Source organism: Orycteropus afer, unplaced genomic scaffold (genome assembly GCF_000298275.1).
Source record: "Orycteropus afer afer isolate SDZICR_OR568_19922 unplaced genomic scaffold, OryAfe1.0 scaffold00244, whole genome shotgun sequence".
Taxonomy (NCBI): Eukaryota; Metazoa; Chordata; class Mammalia; order Tubulidentata; family Orycteropodidae; genus Orycteropus; species Orycteropus afer.
The window spans coordinates 2397403-2417352 of record NW_006921831.1 but is presented as its reverse complement, the minus strand read 5'-3'; the positions used below and the strand labels follow the sequence as shown (position 1 = coordinate 2417352).

Here is a 19950-nt window from a genome sequence, read left to right as displayed (position 1 = left end):
CCCAGCTTCTCTGTGACCCCTCTGACCCCACCTGCATCCCAAGCTGCAGCTGGTATGGGGTCTAGTAAGGCAGGGGGAAGGTGAGTGGCCCAGACTTAACAGGGTGAGACACCGTCGTGGCCACAAAAGCCCTGTGAGGCTGAGGCCCTCCACCCACACCCTCTGTGCTGTGTGTGCATCTGGAATGGGGCAAGCGGGCAGAGTGTGGAGAGGTTCTCCCCGTCACACAGCCATGCGCTGCAGGGAGCACACCCATTCGCCAACACCAAGCAGGGGCACTTCTCCCTGGAGACGGGGCTAAGTTAGATTCTGCCATGGCACTACAGGAAAGACACTTGACCATGTCGAGTGACAGGGCGAAGGCCGTGTCAGGAGGCTCTGGGCGCTAACCCAACTCTGAGGTGTCTGCCACAGGGCCCTAACTCTCACAGGTGCTCCTCCTGGGGACTGGTCAGCTTCGGGGGCTGAGTGATGTAAGGCTGTCCTCGCTGGAGTCCAGCTCTCACAGTGACCTCTAGTGTGGTGTTCTGTCCCCACAGGGCTGCCTCAGCAGTCTGCAGCACCGTGTGTCCCGTTGAGGCATGGGTCCTGCGGTGTCAACCCCACCCCAGGCAGAGGTCACCAGGTATCTAAGGCACAGGTGCAGGACGAGGCTGAGACTGTGACCCCAACAGGCATCTCTCAGCATCACTGGCCAGGTTCCCAAGTCACCCTAACAAGGGCTGCTTTGTGACCAAAGGGGGTGGCTGAGCACCCCATCTCCATTCCCACACAGATCCCAGTCATGTGACTTCCACCGTGGCTCCTCCTGCCCCTTTCTTCCTTGCAGGCGCCCAGCCTCTCTCACTGACTGCGGCGGGCTGCCATTCGTGTGGGTGGGTCTGTCCATGAGCAACACTGAGAAAATGTTTTTTTCCTCATGTGCATTATCTCAACATTGCCCAAGCCTGGACTCCATGTCTTCTCAGCCTTCTGCTAAGATGCCCAAGTAATTTACTACCAAGATGATCTGCTCCATCTTGACCAGCTGAAGATCCCATCTTTATCTCCAGAGGCTCTGACCAAAAAAGGTTAGGGTGATTCAAAAAAAAAAACTGAAGCGCCCAAGACAGAGTTCTGACCTGCTCTTCCAAAAACCAGAGTTCCCAGGACCATGGTCACAGGGGACATCAAGCTCAATTGGCATAATATACTACACAAAACATTGTTCCACCTTCTACTTTGGCGAGTAGCAACTAAGATCCTAAAAGCTTGCAAGCTGCCATCTAGATGGAACGATGGGTCTCTCTGCGTCCACAGCAAAGAAGAATGAAGAAAACCAAAGATTCATGGGAACAATTAGTCCTCGTGACTGACACACCATGCGATCCTCAGCCTATACGACGAGACCAGAAGAACTAGATGGTGCCTGGCTACCACTGTCAAACACTCAGAGGGGGATCTCTGTAGGAGGTCCTGGACAGTGAGGGAGAACAATGTGGAACAAAACGCAAAATCATTTGGAAGAAAAAAGGGGGAAGGACCAGGTTTGATGGTCTGATAGAGCTTGGTGGAACCCCTGAGACTATGGCCTCTAGCTGCCCTTCAGGTCTGGAATTGAACCCATACCTGTGACTTCCAGTCAAACAAAAGGCATATGAGTTGAACATTTACCTGAGGTAGATACACTCCTTGGAGAGAACAATCATGGGAGAAAGAAGGGCTGTTTACGCACAGGGAGACAGCTCAGGGGGCAGGAGTGCATGGAGGGATGGACACAGGAAGAGGTAACTATTGGGAGGAAGTGGGAGGGGAGCTGTTGCATTGTGGTAAATCGTAGTCAATGTCATGAGACAAAATGTATGTGAACCTCTATACGGAAAGTGAATTTGCTCTGTAAATTTTAACCCAAATCACAAAAAAAAAAAAAAAAAAAAACCCAGAGCACCAACTACTTGCCTTTGTCAAAACAGAAATGCCAAGGGAACCTCTCGGGCAGTTACAAGCCACAAGGCTGGCAACTCAATCCGCCTAGAGGGGCCTTAGAAGACAGGCCTGGCAATCTGCTTCTGAAAGGTCAGGGCCTTGAGACGCTGTGGGGTAGCTGCCCCATGTACGCACACAGGGCCACGAGTCAGGAGCAGCTCTGCCCCGCACAAGGGGGCACAAGTCAGGATTGCTGTGGCGGCAGCTGACAACCACCAGCTTCTTCCCACGTGCAGACAAGGGAAGATTCCAGAAAACCCCATACGTTCTCCATGAGTGCATGAACAGTAACAGTCTATGAAGGCATCACTCTTGGGCAGATCACTCAAAAGCTAGTAACAATGCCACATAGGTAGAGAGAATTACTGATTTGGGTGAAGGGAAGGGCAATGTACCAAACATGAGTGAGTGATCAACACAGTGGCATTGAGGAAGAAGACGACAGAGACAGTGTACAGGAGGTACAGACAACAAAGATGAACCGTTTTGCACATACAGTACTTATGATGCCAGTGAAGGCAAACACTGATCTACAGATGGGTGGACAGGCTCAACTACTAGGTATGTCTATGCAGGAGGGAGTGTGCCCATGACCATGCACAGGGTTGACAGACAACGTTTCTATAATTTTATCTGTACGTTCTATAAGGATTTCCAGGTATATAGTAAAGCTGACAAGTGAGAAGGTTGTAGTCACTCCTTGGCTATAGCCAGCTACCCACAGGGAGCGAGTAGTTGAACCTGTGGGCTTGAGACCATGGTTGCATGGGACATCAAGCTCAACTGGCATAACCTACTACACAAAAACAATGTTCCACATCCTACTTTGGCGATTAGTGACTGGGATCTTAAAAGCTTGCAAGCTTGCAATCTAGATACAACGATGGGTCTCTCTTCGTCCAGAGCAAAGAAGAATGAAGAAAATCAAAGATGCACGGAAACAATTAGTCCAAACGACTGGTACTCCAAGCAGTCCTCAGCCCATATGACTAAGAGACCAGAAGAACTAGATGGTGCCCAGCTACTACTGTCAACGACTAGGAAAGGGACCAGGTTTGCTGGTCTGATAGATCCTGGTGGAACCCCTGAGACTATGGGCCCTAGCTGCCCTTTGGGTCTGGAACTGAACCCACTCCTGTGGCTTCTAGCCAAAGAAAAGACAGGCATGTTAAGTAGATACACTCCTTGGAGAGATCAATCATGGGAGAATAGACAGGCCACGTATGCACAGTATGACAGCTTGGGTGGCAGTACATCGCAGGGAAAGCCACAGGGAAGAGATAGCTAGGGGGAGAAAATGGGAGGGAAGCTGTTGCACTGTGGGAAATTTGCAGTCAATGTCATGAGACAAAGTGTATTGTGAGCAGCTATATAGAACATGAATTCACTCTGTAAACTTTCACCCAAATCACAAGAAAAATTTAAAGGGTGGTGGCGTGGGGGGAGAGCCAGTAACAGAAAAACAGACCTCAGATCTGCCGAGGACAAACTGCCCTGCCCGGGTGGACAAGCATCTGTGCTGGGAGCTGAAACTGAGGCATGGTATGCCAGCCCAGGAGCCTCTCGGGAATCCAGGTGGGGACTCAGTTCAGCTTTCCCCTTCCTGCTGAAGCCTACTGAAGATGACATATCTACTGCTACATGCTCAGCCCTCAAACCTTGGCCAATCAACCCACTGGGCTTCTGAAAGGCGTCTTCCCCTACCCCCATCACTTGATTGCGCCCGGGACCAAAGTCTCTGGAGACAGCAAACTCAGCAGGCCAGGTGGTCACACGGCCCAAGCATGCCACTACATACCTTTCAGGGGGCTGAAGAAGTTGAAGAAGGAGTCATTGGGCACCTGCTTGGTAATGGTCCTAACAGTGCCCCGGCCCTTGTGCTTCTGCTTTTTCTTGATTGTTTTGACTGTGACGTTTTTTCCTTTCTTCCAGTCAATAGTGCACCTACAGGGACACAGGTCAGCAGACAGCAGTCACAAGACACACAGTCCCAGGGGAAGAGCAATCATAAATACACACCAGCAGCCAACCACAGCTCTACAAAAAACCTTCCTGCCAACTGAGCAAGGCCCGGTATGGGCCCACACCCACCTGTGAGGGCCACGTGAAGGTCAGTGAAAAGGAAAGGCTGGGTCTCCCACCACCTGGGGGACTTGAGCTCCAGTCTTCTGAGGCCACAGAGGATTCCTTCCCCAAGATCCCTCAGCTGCATGCTGACAAGGACTTTCTGGACCAAGTCTAGGCCGTGCAAGCACTTGGCACTCCCACCCCAGCCTGCATTTTAAGCAGGATCATCCGTGCATCCTGAATTGGCAAGGCATGGACGTGCGTAGAGCAAGGACAATGGTAACAGCTGCAAATACTGAGAGCATCAGTCCAAACCAGCTTGTGCTCACACTCAAGCCAAGAGTTCTTTTGAACAGTGTGTATCGTCTTGGACAGAGGGACACATGGCCACCTCTGAACTGTACCTGCTCAGGACCCTCTTAGCAAGGTCACACCTTTGTTACACAATGGCCCAGCCCTAGGAATCACCTTTCAACATGATGGAGCCGTCCGAGTCTAACAGGCCTTAATAACTAACGTTCTGAAGATCCGTGCAGCTCAGTGTAAGGTTCCAGTGCAGAAGGGTCAGTTCCAGGGTAAAAATCCCAGTCTCCAGGGAGGCCAGAGAAATGGATTCTAAATGCAGTCTCTCCTGGTGAACTCACCAGGGTGAGGTCCAAAGCCAACAGTGGTCAAAGGGACCTGGTGAACACAGGTGGGATGCCAGTGCCGACCAGCTGGGGTGTCTACAGAAGGTGCAGCTCGACCCCCTCAGGAACACAGACACTGGGCCACGCGCCCCAACCTTCACATAGCACATGACGCCCCCAAACCAGAAGACCACTGCATTTAACCCTTTGCCTCCTGGGCAAATTGAAGACATTCTGCTTTCGGCCTTTCTACCTCAGCTACAACCTTCTAAAATCACTCCTTGCTTCTGTTTTTGAAAAAAGAAGTCAGAAGGTTGTTTTCTCACCCGTCACAGTCGACAATCTCAGGGCCTTCGAAGGAAAAGGGATCAGCTTTATCGGGCTCAGACTTCATCTTGTACGTTTTTGTCAGGACTGAATTGGTGAAGTAGTCATTGGGTTCAAAGTGGAATTCTAATACAAAAGACTGAAAACAAAACATCACACGTCAACGCCTTGAAATGCGGACACCATGGGCAACATGGGTTGTGAGCCACGGTATTGATTGGGATCTGGCTTTTCCCAAGCCTACCACCATGAGCTCACAGGCACAACCACCCAACAAGAAAAACGCCTTGACTCAATAGCACAAAGTTAAAAAGCAAGTGGTAAGTTGGGGAAAAACTGGTAACACTTAAGCTCACGAGTGGGGGAGCAGGACTCCCACTTGGGAAGCCCCTCAATGATATCAAGCTCTCAGGAGACATCTAGCCCCGCCTGCTACCTGCTCTCACCATGAGGAAGTGAGAGGTAGCACATCCAATGGCGGTCTCCAGGGGAAACCAGGCACCAGGGCCCAGCCCCTCCACTTGCTGGCAGACACATGCTTTGCTTTCTCTGTTGGCCATGAATGTGGGAGGTTGAGGGAGGAGGGATGCATGTGCTGGCCCTCCTGCAACCTCAGCAAGGCCAAGTCCACACCTCATTTACAAAGCACTGGGCAAGTCTGCAGAGACAGACACAATAGAACAGACAGACAGAGGGTACACACAAAGTAGTGGTCACAAACACAAACAAATGTCAACAAGGTATGTGCACCACGGAAGGACACAGCATGTATCCAAGATGCTCCCAGTGGGGGCAAAGCTGACAAGAATCACACCAAATCCTGGCAAATATCTTGGCAGAGCGGGTGCACACATATACTGGAAATCACTTCATGAAGGACAGAAACGGCATCAGGATAAAGTGAAAAAAAGAGAAAAGAACCACAGGGTACATTCTCTGACTCAATGATTCTATGCTGAACGATCTGTTCCAAGAAGCTACCTGGACAAACACAACAATCAGCACATACAAAGACCTTCACCCCAGCCGGGCTTCTGAACAAGGAAAGGAAGGCACTGCTGGGGTCAGCAAATTGTATACAGTCTAGCGTCATGGTGACAAGACTGATTCTGGGCAGTTACTCTCTGTCTCTTGGCCTAAGTTTTCTCATCTGTAAATGCAAGTAACAATAGTTCCTTTGTCCGTGACCTGAGGGTCCACCTGTGGGAACACTGAGCAGAGCCAGGCTTACAGGCAACGCAGCTGAATGGCGGCTCTTCTCAGTGCAACAGTAACACTATAAACTCAGAAAAAAGTTAACTTAAAAAAAAAATACTTCTTTAAATGCTCAGAACAGCAAAGTTATCAAAAACCACACACACACACACACACACACACACACACACACACCCCCTTCCTCCTCCTCCCACAGTCTTCAATACACAAGTCAGTCCAATCAAATGAGTAATTAAAGAAACGTGAAACAAGGTCTTTTTGCCTGGCAGAGTAAACATGGCCACTGCTGTTTTAACACTACTGCTCCCTCCCCTCTGCCTGAGAAAGACCCCACTTGGTCTAAAAATGACCCATGCAGAGTCGGGGGACAGGCACATGGGCTTCTCTGTACTGAAGCTTTACCTCTTATCCAAGGTGAAGTTATGGCAAATTAAAAGTTTAAGAATCAGACCACCAACAAAAAAGGAAGTGTAGCAACATACCGGAACCGCCTTTGGGCCTTAGAACATTCGTACCCTTTGACCCCGGCATTATATTGAAAGGAACCTAAACTAGGATCTTGCCAGCAACCGCCTCATGGATCAGGGCTCAAAGCTGCTCACCATGAGGCGGTTATTCAGAATGGGAAGCGGGGGCGTCTATCTGGGGCCGTCATCTGTTAAATAAAACCCAGCACAGCCCATGCCAACACCTCTGCCCCAGCCAAGCCTACCTTTCCTCTCAGGGGTTAACTGGGAAAACAGCATCAACTGTGTGTACAGCACCGTTCCTATTTTCTGAGAGGGACATGTGCACACAGCACAGACAGGCACAGCCCAGGTGTGGCAGCCCACGGAGGTGCCCGGAGCCACACACTGCACTGCACACGCCACGCCTGCTCACTTCTGAAGTGACAGGACTCTGCTGTGCTTTTCCTTGCAACCTTAACGTCTACAGATTTTCTATTATAATAGTTTACAAACAAAAACACTGACCAGAGAACCCATTAAGCTGTCGCCAGCTCTTCCTGGAAGACGCCGATTCTGCAGATGCTCTCTCTCCATGATCCTGTGTCCTCCAAACATTCCATGATAAACACATATGATGTCACAGAACCAATCCAAAAACCAAACTCACCGTCATCAAGCAGATTCCAACTCACAGTGACCCCCTTTGTGTTTCCGAGGCAGTATCACTACAGATGTAGATTACCCAGTCTTCCTTCCAGAGTGGTTGGTGAGTCTGAACCGCCCGCCTTCTGGTTAGCAGTCAGATGCCTCATGCACTGCACCACCAGAGCTCCTCAATGTCACGTTTAAGAAAGTGAAAACAACTCAGCAAGGCCCCTGGCCCGACGCAGGGGGAAACCTCTGATGGACACGTGGGCCAAGACAGAACCATGGGCCCAGGGACCCAACACACAGGTAATAAAGCGCACCAGAAGGAAGCAGAGCGCCAGGAAACCGAGTCTGATGGGGCGTCGGCGTGAAAGAAGGGTAGGGAAAACCACACAAACTCTTAAACTACCCGTGAATACACACAGAAGAGAATTCACACCAGCACAGCAAACCACGGACCTGCAGCCTCCGGCCTCTAGAGGGCACTCCAGCACAGCCGAGCGTGCGCTTCCGGGCACAGGGAGCGGAGGGGAGGTGAGCGCCCCCTGCAGCGCTGGGCTGCGGCCCCCAAAAGGCCTCAGTCTGCAGTAGGTTCAGTGCAGGCTCCCACTCCACCCAGAGGGCCACGAGCCCAGTGCCAGCTTGGGCGCTGGAGTAGCCAAGAAAGGGGACCGGGCAGACCCGGCCAATCTATCAGGTTGTGCCTACTGGGCTGGAAGCAGAGAGACCCATTCACACGGGGCCTCAGTTGCTGGCTGGGCAAGATGGCCTGCAGCCATGACAGGGAGGAGAGAAGGGACCAACTCCGAGTCCCAGCACTCCACCATCCCCACACCAAAGCCAACCTGCCGGGCTCTGCTGCTAAGATGTAAACCTGGAACCACAGTCAGTCTCTGTGGCCCGCAACGGCAGCTGTTACCAACACCACCAGTGTAGAGGACGCTCAGCCACCAATCCTTCAGACAGAAACCAGAACGAGCTCAGGTCCAACAGGTTTCACTAACTGGCAGGCAGACCGCAGACACCCGCACCACATGGGACTGTGCCCATCACTGCCAGGCATCTTTAAAGATGTGTCTTATGACAATCAGTTACCTTGAGAAACCATTCTTGAATCTTCTCCACCTGCAATAATTCTCCAAGCAACACCTTGGCTTCCTGCTAGAAGTGCTGCTCCCACTGGTACACGTACCCCCTGTGCATTCAAGCCTTTCTGGCAGACACCAGGACCTCATCAATCTGTGAGCCTCTCAGCAGGAGTCTGATGTCACCCCCTCTGAGAGAGGACACAAACTCATATGGCCAGCAGAAAGAACAGTGAGGAGTCAAAAGCTCCTGGAGCTCACTGACTGGATTGTGGCCTGAGGACAGTGACAGTCAGAGATCAGCTTCAGCACCACAGAGCCAGTCAGACGCTGGGCTGGCAGAGTCAGTGTGGGGCCCAGGCCAGGGCTTTGCTAAGAATTCCAACTCTCCGGGGAGCAGTCCTGGCTCAAGTGGACCCAGCAGACAAGCGACAGGGTTTGCTGTCTGGCCCAACCCCAAGGCCCTTGCTCTTAGCGGTGCAACCACTCTCATCCACCTCGTACTCACCATAGGCTGTCCAGGGTCCGAGAACCTCACTTTAATATCCTGCAGGTGCTTCAAGATTGGTTCATCATACTCCTAACCACAGAGAGAGAGAAGTTTAAAAAACACTTCAAAAAATAACCCCCTATCTCCTGACATGACTCCTGCACACCCCCTGCTGTCTCCTAACCATGTGACCCCTGCACATACTCCAGACACTAAATAGCAATGTTGCCCCTGCCAAGGAACAACTCCCAAGGACCCTCACCAAATCTGTTCACCAGCAACCAGTCGCAGAGTGGCAGAAAAGAGGTGGTACGTGCTGGCTGCCATGTTTCTCTGCCACTGACACCACCATCGCCCCCATGACAGCACCTGCAACGCCCGGAGCAAAGTCCGGACTGACTTCCGACCCCCCAGCCCTACCCCGCTGATGCCAGCCATGCCACCAATTAAATATTCGGAAGACTGGAGTTTGGGCATCAGAAGGTGGTGAGGTCAGCTACTAATCCCAGTACATGTGTGATTAATTGGTTACTTTATCAAGAACATGGACAAACTGTATGCGACGCAGTCTGTACATATGACCCAAGAGTGTCTCCACGATGGCCATGTGCTCACAGGGGCCAGTGCAAACACTCGGAATTTACCAAAGCCTGTGGTCTGAGCAAGGCCACGTGAGGAAAACCAGGGAACACACTGCTCAGCACTCCAGCTGTCGTCTGCGAGCCCTGGGGCTTCAGCTGTAAAACCAAGTCTCTGCTCTACACCTGCTGTCTGGAGATGTGCCCCAAGATTCCCAGAGGCGACACAGAGTTTTCAGAGTGGATTCTGGTAATTGTCAACTTTCTGATTTAAGTTCTTTTAAGATTATAAAACAATCCAACAGCAACAACAAAAAGGCAGTCAGTGGTTCTCCAGATGACAAAGGCAGCTGACCACTTTGTGTGTGGAGTGTCAGTCCCTAATCTGTCACCGTCAGGTACAGGCTCTGATGCACATGGCTGGGTGGGTGTACAGTTTGGCTCTAAGCTTTCTCAGTGAGTGTCACCAGCAGCAAGCTTTCCAAGCAAGGCCCGGGCTCTTCTATCCCGCCCTCAGGGAAGCAGCAAGCACCAGCATTCTCCCCCAAGTGCAGGGAGGCCCTGTCAACCAGTGGAGAATCTTAAAAGGAGAGAACCCTCTGGATCCCGGAGCAGAAGGCAACACCCAACGGTTTGCAGACACTCAAAGCTGAGCACCCAAAGACCCGGCCCTGTAGCATCTTACGGACTAGATCTTAACACTGTGACCCCCAGATCTGACAACTCTCCCCACGGGGATATATTTTGGATGTGTTCCAATACAAAATGAAGAGACGTGGAGCTGGCTCTGTCTCTGAGATTTACAGTTTGACCAGAATGGGACCCAGTGCACCTGCTACCCTTATCTGCCTCCGAGTTATGGACAGTACCAAGGATGTCCTCAGCAGTCTCTCTCCTCCCACCATGCAACGACAACACACATTCCAGAGTCTGTAAGACAGCAAGCAGCAAGGCCTTTATAGACCCACACAAACCCAGGTGCGGGGACCATGAATAAGAAACTATATTAAAATACCACCTCCTATACAGTGCCTAAATCATCTGGACTGCTAACCAGAAGGCTGGCAGTTCAAACCCAGCAGCTGCTCCTTGGGAAGAAGACTGGGAAATCTACTTCCGTAGAGATACCATCTCGAAAACCAAAGGAGGGGTTGCTATGAGTCAGATCAACTCAATGGCACAGAGTTTGTTTTTTTGCTCTCAAATATCAGTGCAATGCCCTTAACTCAGCAGCAACAACCCCTCCCCCCACACACACTAAGTACCCGGCTGTACAGTCAGGCATACAGGCTGCCCATCAAACAACAGGTCCTCAACCCAACACGTGCCATCAACAAGCACGTCCACAGCCCTTCTGCTCCAAACGCAGAGGAGCTACCTCAATGCAGCCTAGAGCTAGAGAAAAGGCAGAGACCCAGACCACCTGCCCAGTGCACCTGCACCTCCACAGCCCCTGGGCCCTACCCATCAGAGTGAGAGCCACACTGATCTGTGGACAGCTCTGCCACCTGCTCCCCCGGCTTGGGGGTTTTCAACTCTTGGGCACAGACTCCCTTGAGGAGCTCTAAACACTGATGCCTACCTAGGCCACCTGCCCTTAAACCCTCCCTGATGTGGCCTGGGGTGGAGGGCACTGGTATTACTGTTAACTCTTCAAAGTTCTGCTAGTGATGCTCACACACAGGGTTGTCCTGGGCCCTGGACTACAGATGACACAGTTCCCACCTACTTCTGACTCAAAGCCCTCTCATCTAGGTAGAGCCGGGTCTTCTGAACACTCACCTTCTCACACCAAAGGGAGCCAGCTGAGGAGGACTGGTGCTGCACCAATTCCCATGTGTCAGCTCCTTCCCCAGGTTTAAAGGAGAACAGCAAACATATCCTTCCCTCCCTGTGTCGCTGAAAACTGGCTCAAGCAAAGGACAAGCACGTAACAAGGGGTGAGGGGTAAGGAAGCAGCTTCTGACACCAGTTAAACTCCACACAAATGACCACATAGCTGTCAGCAAACACCACCCAGCTATGGCCAGCTAAGAAGCCCTGTACTAACAGCCAGAGGCCTGAGTGGCCCAGTGCACATGGGACCACGTCTCCAGATTTTTGAGCAACTAAGACTATGTCACAGATGGACACAGTGGCTTCAAGGGTGGGCTCAGGCAAGGACTGTGAGGCCGGAGCAGAGTCGGGCAACACTTTGTTCTGTCATACATGGGGATGCCATGAGTTGGAGCTGACTTGAGAGTACCTAACAACAAAACCAAGTCAGCAAATCAGCCAGTGAGAGTCAGGGCAGGACTAAATTCTGTAGTCCACAAACTTCTACTGAAACTCAGTTCAAAGACAAACCCATTAACTTCACACTGGTCCACCACCTCACCGTGAAAAAGACATGAAGAAATGGAAAGGCTGCTGAGTGTCCCTTTTTCAACAGACCTCAAGAGAAGCAGTGAGAAAGCACGACAATGAGCAAAGCTGCACAGCAGGCCCACTGGGTCCCAAGACTCCTAACCCTCACCCCCGAGAAGTTAAAGTGTGTGCGTGTGTGTGTACGCACGTGCGCTTTGACATACACACATTTAAGTACAACACACTTCACACCTTCAAATGTGCTCCTAGTTTCCCACTTGTCCACATGCCAGCAGGACAGAGAAGGGGTCTTGAGGCTACCTACCTACCAGGCTTTCCCCAAGAACCACAGGCTACTTTGCAAGTAAAGCCACAGCCCTGGTGATACCAGGGGTGAAATGGTGGCATCCTGGCCCAGGGTCAGCGCTGAACTGTACGAGACACACATCAAGGCTAGCGCCGTCCCTATGCCTCCCCCATGTGGGCGAGGTGAAGACGACTCATGTTCTTGGCCCAGAAGTCGCCTTCCTACCAACTCCAAACATCCTCCAGGCTTGCTGTCCATAAGCAGCCCCCAAAAAGTAATGTGGCAAGACTAAAACCGCTTTGATTACCTGTACTAACTCACTCAGCATGTCTACGTTTCTGAAGATGGTGAACCAGAACTCCGGAATTCCTTTGGGATTTGGCTCTTCTGCTGTTGCTGCTTCTTTTTCTGCTATGACTACTTTATTTTTCACATCTCCCTGAGAAAAAGAAAAAAAAAAGGTAAACTAGAATCCTGATCACAGAGCAGCAGGTTTACCGGCTTTCAGGGCAGCTCAGAACCCTGCACTCTTTTTCAAAACCCTCTGTGACTCTGCCAACTCCAGAGCCCGAGCCTGAGCCTGGCACAGCAACATTCCAACGTTTGCAAGGAAGGAGCATTCAAACATTACTTTCAAGGGAGCAGCTAAAACGGTACCAAGTCACTCTAGCTGGGAAAAGCTGCCTGCTCCTGACTTTAGGAAAGGCCACCCTGAGAGAAGTTTACCATCAACCCTACATGCAATTTCAGATATGCAGAAATGATGTTATTGTTTAGGCAGGCAAATTCGGCTCCAGAACGAAACGTCTCACCCGAACTAAGAATGTGACCTCGGATTAAAATTTGGGAGAAAAAAAGTAGTTGCAGTTTAAAGTATTTGCTTGTACTCAATTGGCATAACATGCAACACAAAAGTTGTTCCACCTCCTACTTTGGTGAGTAGCAACTGGGATCTTAAAAGCTTGTAAGCAGCCATCTAGATGCAACAATGGGTCTCTCCCCGTCCAGAGCAAAGAAGGATGAAGAAAACCAAAGATTCAAGGAAATAATTAGTCCTAGCAACTGGTACACCATGCAATCTGCAACCTATATGACTATGAGACCAGAAGAACTAGATGGTACCTGATTACCACTATCAACCACTCAGAGAGGGATCTAAGTAGGAGATCCTGGATAGACAGGGACAGCAATGTGGAACAAAACTCATAATCATTTGAGGGGATAAAGAGGGGGGGCAGGTTTGCTGGTCTGATAGAGCCTGGTGGAACAACTGAGACTATGGCCCCTAGCCGCCCTTCAGGTCTGGAATTGAACCCACATCTGTGGCTTCCAGCCAAACAAAAGATAGGCATATGAGTTGAACATTTACCTGAGGTAGATACAATCATGGAAGAAAGAAGGGCTGTTTATGCGCAGGGAGACAGCTCAGGGGGCAGGGGTGCATGGAGAGATGGACACAGGGAAGAGGTGGCTGTTGGGAGAAGTGGGAGGGGAGCTGCTGCCTTGTGGTGAATCACGGTCAATGCCATGAAACAAAATGTATGTGAACTGCTGTGTGAAAAGTGAATTCGCTCTGTAAATTTTCACCTAAATCACAACTTAAAAAAAAAATTGCTTATAGCAGAACCAGCCCAAGAAACTGCCAAGCAACTTCTCCATGCAACTGTAAGGAAGCAACTGGTAAGAGTCGGTACCCAGGCAATGAGCAAACATTAGCAGGCATTGAAGAAAGTTACTCAGAGCATCCTGACCCCAAGCAAAAGGGGGCTAAGTATTTAAACACAACACCAACAGACATCATGTGAGACCATGAACGTGTCCGCAGATGAGGCTATTATGAGCCAACAGTAATGGGGGAGTTTCTGAGATAAACAGCTGTAGGGTTTTCTTGAGCACTAAAAACCCAGACTCCTAGCTGCACTGATTCCCACCCATGGTTCCAGAAGGCCAGCTTGTGCACGTTTGAAAAGATCCAAACACAATGGCTGCACACACTAGCACACACTTAGAAATGCACCTTGTCTCCCAGACATAACGTCAGACAGACGCCACCTTGACAGTCTTGTGTTATTCTGGGAATTTCTGTGGCACTGGAATGGAACCCATCACCAGCAAAAGTCTGTGAACAGGTTACGAACAGTGCAAGCAGCCACCAGAACCCTCAGTGCTACCAAGCCAACACTGGCCAGACCCACTGTGGTTGGTCTGTTACATAAAGCATGCTGTTTCACTGAGGCTGTCAGTCCTTAGCAAGATGGCCCAGGTGCTTCCAACACCATGTTCTTGATGCCAAGCCCATGCCATTCCTCACTGCAGCTCTCATTAGTGTGGACATGGACGGGCATCTCCCAGTTGGTCTGCACTTCCTCTTGGCCCCCCATCTCAAGACCCCACTGTACACAGGGCTACAGACGTTGTAGCCCTGAACCCAATGGCTCCATCACCAACTGCCCCACGGTCACTGTCACACAAGGACTCTTAACAGCCCCATCCAATGAGGAAGTTGCCATCAACTGTGAAAGTGCTTCTCAGCAAAGTCTAACTGTGACTAAAACCATCAAAAATGTTACTTATCTGTAACAATTTTGAAAAGAACGACTCACAGCCAACTTATCCTCCTCTTCGTTTTCACTGTGCCATTCTGCTTCTGCGTCTGTCGGCTCAACGTCGCCAGTGATGAACTCTCTCCTCTGCAGCAGAAGAAGACCTTATTAGACTCATGCCAGGTTATGTGGAAAGTCGGGGAGTAAGATAACAAGTCTGCAATGTCTATGAACAAGACTTCCAAAACGAGGTGCTTTCATAATGGTCATTTTAAAATTCTAAGTTTGATAATGAAAAGAAAAACACTGAAAAAGTGTGTTGACAGCATCCGTAAGCAGCCACTTACCTTGTCAAAGAGAGGTTGGTATAAAGCTGCGTATTTTCTTTCCAAGTCGTGAACTTCCTCATAGAACTTGGCTTCTATGTGGGCGCATCTCACCTGGAGCTGTTTCAAGGCATTAACTCTTCTCTTCACTGCCTTGGGTAAACTGAACGAGGGAATGAGTGCATCAGCCTCATGCCCACAACGCCAGGCAGCAGACTCCTCAACCATATGACACTAAAGCAGGTTTCCGTGGAATTAACACTCTTACTATGAAAAAAAACTGAAAAATTCAATGAAGGACAAATAGCCCAAAGGGAAAAGCTGGAGGAAGAAATGAAAACCCACAGGAGAAAACAGGAAACACACCAAGGGTCCAGCATGAAGAGAGGTTCAAGCCTGTAAAACACCCAGCAGACTGAGAATGGCAGAACTGGCCGCTGTCCGTCTGCCCCTCACCAGACTGCTGTCTGACTATCCAGTGCTCCCGGGATCGAGAACACAGCCATCCTCCGACAGACAACTCCCCAGGGCCTACTAGCAAGCTTCTTGAGAATGGTCTCTGGCTCCGGTTATTCCACTTCTAAGAATTTACCCTGAGGAAACAACTCAACATATCCACCAGTGGATTATTTCTTTAAGCAAAAAACTGGAAATCATCTGACAGGTGGAAAGGATTGGTGCATCCCCAATCACACTTCAAAGAACAGTCAGCACCGCGCAGAGTGCTCACCACAGCGAGGGGGAAATGTAAGAATCACAACAGGATGGCATCCGCTCTCCTCTAGAGCCAGACAAGGCTGATTCCCCTCTGCCTTTCAATGCTTTCCCACATCTTTAAAAACAGTCTGCTACCTTTTTATCATTAGAACAAAACCCCATCAGCACGCAGCGGGCAGGGCTCGGGCCCTGCATTCTGAGGACTGGTTTACATACTTCACTTGCCTGCCAACAGGCCCCGTGCAGCAGCGACACTGGCGACTCCTGTGCACACGACAGCCTCAAACATGCAGCTTAACATCCTGGGACCACTGCTAGCCGCCAACAAGGACAAAGCAGAGGATCAACCAAACACACCCGCTGACACCTGCACCTCTTTTCTCGTTAATGACGCCACTGAAAGGACTGTCTGAATTCTGCCATCTTCCTCACACAGGACAAACAAAAAGGCACTCTGAACTGGCCTCGCCCCTGCCCCAGCACCCCACAACTGTGGCTCTTCCCCAGGCAGGCTGAGGACATCTTCACACAGGAGTACTCCACCCTGCCTTCCAACACTTGCCTATATCTTAGAAATGGCCTGGCTGTGGGACACCTACAAATCAGAAGGAGACAAAAGACCTCCCCCCCGAGAGGTTTCCTCAGCAGACGCCTCTGCCACCCACCCCGTTTCTAAAGCCCGGAAACCAGCAAACACCGTTCACTCACTCTCCGCTCGGTGCCAACATCACCGAGTCCTAGGGTGATGGTCTTCAAGCAGCTCTCAAAACCTCCCCCACCTAAGACAGTGTCAGGGAACCGGTGGATAAGGACAAACCCCAAGTCACCGTCCAAGGGACATCAGCACAGCAATGGGGGCAGGTGGATCAGTGTAAGGTGAGGTCCAGCAATGGCCCAACCCTCCCAAAACGAAGACAGGCGGGCTCGAGAGGAGCTGGTGCAGGGCCCAGGGATGGGTGTCCACACATCTGCTATGCAACATAACCAGAACACAAACTTCTTCCAAAACTAAAATCTAAAAGCAAAGATGCTGGCATGACAGCCAAAGTGGGTGAGTCAGGGAGGAGGGTGCCTCTCAGCTACGTCACGAGGTTCCGGGAACAGGCCTGGTCCCCTGCCAGTTGCCCCTTGTCCCTCCCGCCTCTCAAACCCCCTAGGTGGCACTGTGCACACTCCTGCATCCCCATGACCTGCGGAAGCCCAGGGCCTGGCATGCAGCAGGCATTGTCTGCCAGGAAAACTGCCCTCACTCCCACCCTGAGGCACTGGAGAGTGGTGTGTGCCTTGTTCCATCTTGTTCTGTCAGTTGTATCAAAGCCTCACCCCCTGTGTACTTACGTCTCAATGTAGCTCGATGGCGTGTGAGCAACATTTTCAAGTCGTTCCTGCAAAGCTGCCAAAACTTGAGGGTTCTGCATCACCTGATCTGTGAGCTTCTCTAGGAAGAAGTCAAAGCAGGACGGGGCCTGTAAGACACGCTCCCTGCAGACCAGCCAGGGGCTGGCGATCTCACATGGTCTAACTGCACAACTCTGCCTGCTCTCTTTAATATCTAGATAAATAGCCAGATGGTTGTTGCTCCACCAAGTACCTGGCCAAGAGACTCTGGACATGTCACAGGGATAGGCAAGATAGGGGTGTGTATGTGTGTGTGTAGGGGGCGCTAGGAGCAGGGAGACACACACAGGCAGGCAGGACCCGGATGGGGTCCTGGATGTAGGTGGCACAGCTGTAGAGGACATGCTGAGAAAGCCAGGGACCATGAACACAACTGCACATTAGAGAAAAAGCTGGCACTGGTGTTGGCTTTCGCACCCGTGGTCATGGCACCATGCTGATGAGGACTTGGCCCAGTGTCCAGAAGGCTGACAATTGTTGCAGGGCGTCAGGATGGCCACAGCTTGCTTTCAAACAATTCAGGAGAAATTGTAGGAAGTGGAGACAGATTTAAGAATGGGGAGGAAGGATGACGTCACTGGAATTTGTTTCGTATCATCAAGGGGGACAAGGGTAAAGATACGGACACAACTGGCTACTTCGACATCAAGGCTGATCAATGGGTAGCCAGAAAGTTTCAAAAGCCATTCTCTTGACTTGTATACAGTTTGAACAAAGGTATTTTTGAAATGAGGTTCTGGTTTTCATTTAAATCACTAACCATCCTACAGTCCTGAAGCCGTGTGATGTTGTGCTTTGACTCTTGTAACATAAGTTTCCACAGAGTTGGTGCCCCACCCTCTCATGCAAAACCATCGTCAGTTTTTCCCGTACGGTGAGCTCACCTTTGTTATTGGCATTTTTAGCAGCTTCCAAGGAATCAGAAGGAACTCCGTCTGAAGAACTAAAACAACATTTTAAAAGTATTACTATAAAGAAAGATCAAGTAGACAAAAAAAAAAAAAAAACCCACCTTTCAAGTTAAGAACTGGCCGATGTGCACATGTGTCATCAGACACTTTCCTCTGTTACTGAAATTAACACCCCCCCCAACGCCTCCACATTTAATTCCCAAACCCAGCCAAAGCGTCTTTTTCTACAACTCCTTTCCTCAAAACTCTACTCCCAGCCCTCAAACCAAAAGCACTAACCAAACAAAACCAACATGCACGGTGAAGCAGCGGTGCCCAGTAGCTCTGCGAGCTACCATAAAGCCAATCTCTAAAAAAGTACGAACTGCAGAAACACAGGCCCAACAGTTTTCAAAGATGCCTGGACACACCTCGCTCACCAAAACTAAAACACACTATGCACCAAACGTGAGCAAGAGGAACCTGCTATATAGATCCTAAAGAAGTGAGAGGCAGGATACAACAGACAGATACACACCCATGGTCATCGCAGCACTATTCACAACAGCAGAGACGGAAACGACCTAGGTGCCCCTCAACAGAAAATGGACAACCAAACTACACTACATACACACAACAGAATACTGTGCTGTGGAATCTGTAAAACACTACGTAACGTGGACGAACTGGGAGGACTTATGCTGAGTGAAGTAAGTCAATCACAGAAAGACAAATACTGTATTAGTCCACTATTGCAAAAAGTCAAAGTAAAGTTTATACAGAGAAGGAAATTTCTTTGTTGGTTACCAAAGATAGGATGGGGGGAGGCTTAATTCATAGACAGGGTGTGTGTGTGTCAAGTATCTATATATATATATGTTGTTGTTGTTATGTGCCATCAAGTCGGCCCCGACTCATAGCGACCCCTCCTTGGGTTTCTGAGGCAGTATCACTACAGAAGTAGGATTGCCCAACCTTCCTTCCGAGGAGTGGCTGGTGGGTTTGAACCACCAGCCTTCTGGTGAGCAGGCAAGTGCTTTAGCCACTACGCTACCAGAGCTCCTCTCTATATATATATACACGTATGTATACGGAAACCAAAGATTATTAGAGGTTACCGGGGTAGGAGGGAGGGGGAAAGGGGAAGCTTTTGTTTGGGGGGCACTGAGTTTATGCTCACAGTGGTGGGATATTCAGGAAAAGGAGAGCAATGATGGTGGCACAACGTGAAAAATGCCACCAACGTCCCTGAGCTGTAAATGGGGAAGCGGTTATGCTGGCGGATGTCTTGCTGTGTACGTTTTCACCATGATAAAAGTAAAAAACAAATGAAATAACAATAAAAAAGGAACCCACTACACTTCAGAACGATCAAAAACCCCACACACTCTTTCCCCAGAGCCCAGGAGGCTGGTGTGAGACAATGGAGAGCCTCCACCCGGTGGGGTGTTCAAGCTGGGTTGACGAGACAGCCCCCACACAAAGGTCTGGGAGTGTCCATACTGGAGAAGCACTTCCTGTGGTCTTGTTCAAATAAACTGCCTCACGCTGGAAGCAGCTTCTCAAAAAGGAGCCACCAGCAAGCGCTTGAACACACCCTGCCAACTGGAAGGGTTCCAGGCAGCCAGCTCAGCTCTTGCTCATCAGGGAGATTTTAAAACTGCAACGAGGAAGTCCCCGGGGCTTACCTGTTATCTGCCATCTGAAGGCTTTATCCCTGCAAACGGAAGAGTTGGAATCATTAGCACCTCTACTATGCACAAAGCTTTGCTCCTGGATGCTGTCGCTAACAGGTTGTCTGTGGGGATGGAGATGACTCGAGGGGGCATGGGGGAACAGGGGTGCGTGCTCTCTATCTGACTAGAGTTCCTGGTTACCTGGGGGTTTACAGCCACCAAAACTCACCAAGTTATACACCTAATATTGTACATCAATCACTCTGGGTAAATTTTACTTCATAAAAACTCATT

General features: G+C 50.2%; 1 protein-coding gene and 1 non-coding gene across 2 annotated transcripts in view; both read right to left on the bottom strand.

Annotated features, from left to right (window-relative positions):
- NAP1L4 (nucleosome assembly protein 1 like 4) overlaps positions 1-19688 on the bottom strand; it is a 28536-nt gene extending 8848 nt beyond the window's left edge. Inside the window, exons 1-9 of the mRNA XM_007949273.2 lie at positions 19669-19688; positions 17975-18033; positions 17031-17130; positions 14997-15138; positions 14710-14796; positions 12414-12545; positions 8894-8965; positions 4988-5127; positions 3764-3909 (exon numbers count right to left, since the gene is read on the bottom strand). Of these exons, the coding sequence (XP_007947464.2) occupies positions 3764-3909; positions 4988-5127; positions 8894-8965; positions 12414-12545; positions 14710-14796; positions 14997-15138; positions 17031-17130; positions 17975-18033; positions 19669-19682 (892 nt within the window). The 5' untranslated portion in view covers positions 19683-19688. The remainder of the gene's footprint in view (positions 1-3763; positions 3910-4987; positions 5128-8893; positions 8966-12413; positions 12546-14709; positions 14797-14996; positions 15139-17030; positions 17131-17974; positions 18034-19668) is intronic.
- On the bottom strand, positions 14123-14251 carry LOC122150808. The gene has a single exon (XR_006163866.1). It is a non-coding gene; the product is annotated as a small nucleolar RNA SNORA54 (small nucleolar RNA).
- Positions 19689-19950: the final 262 nt, after the last annotated feature.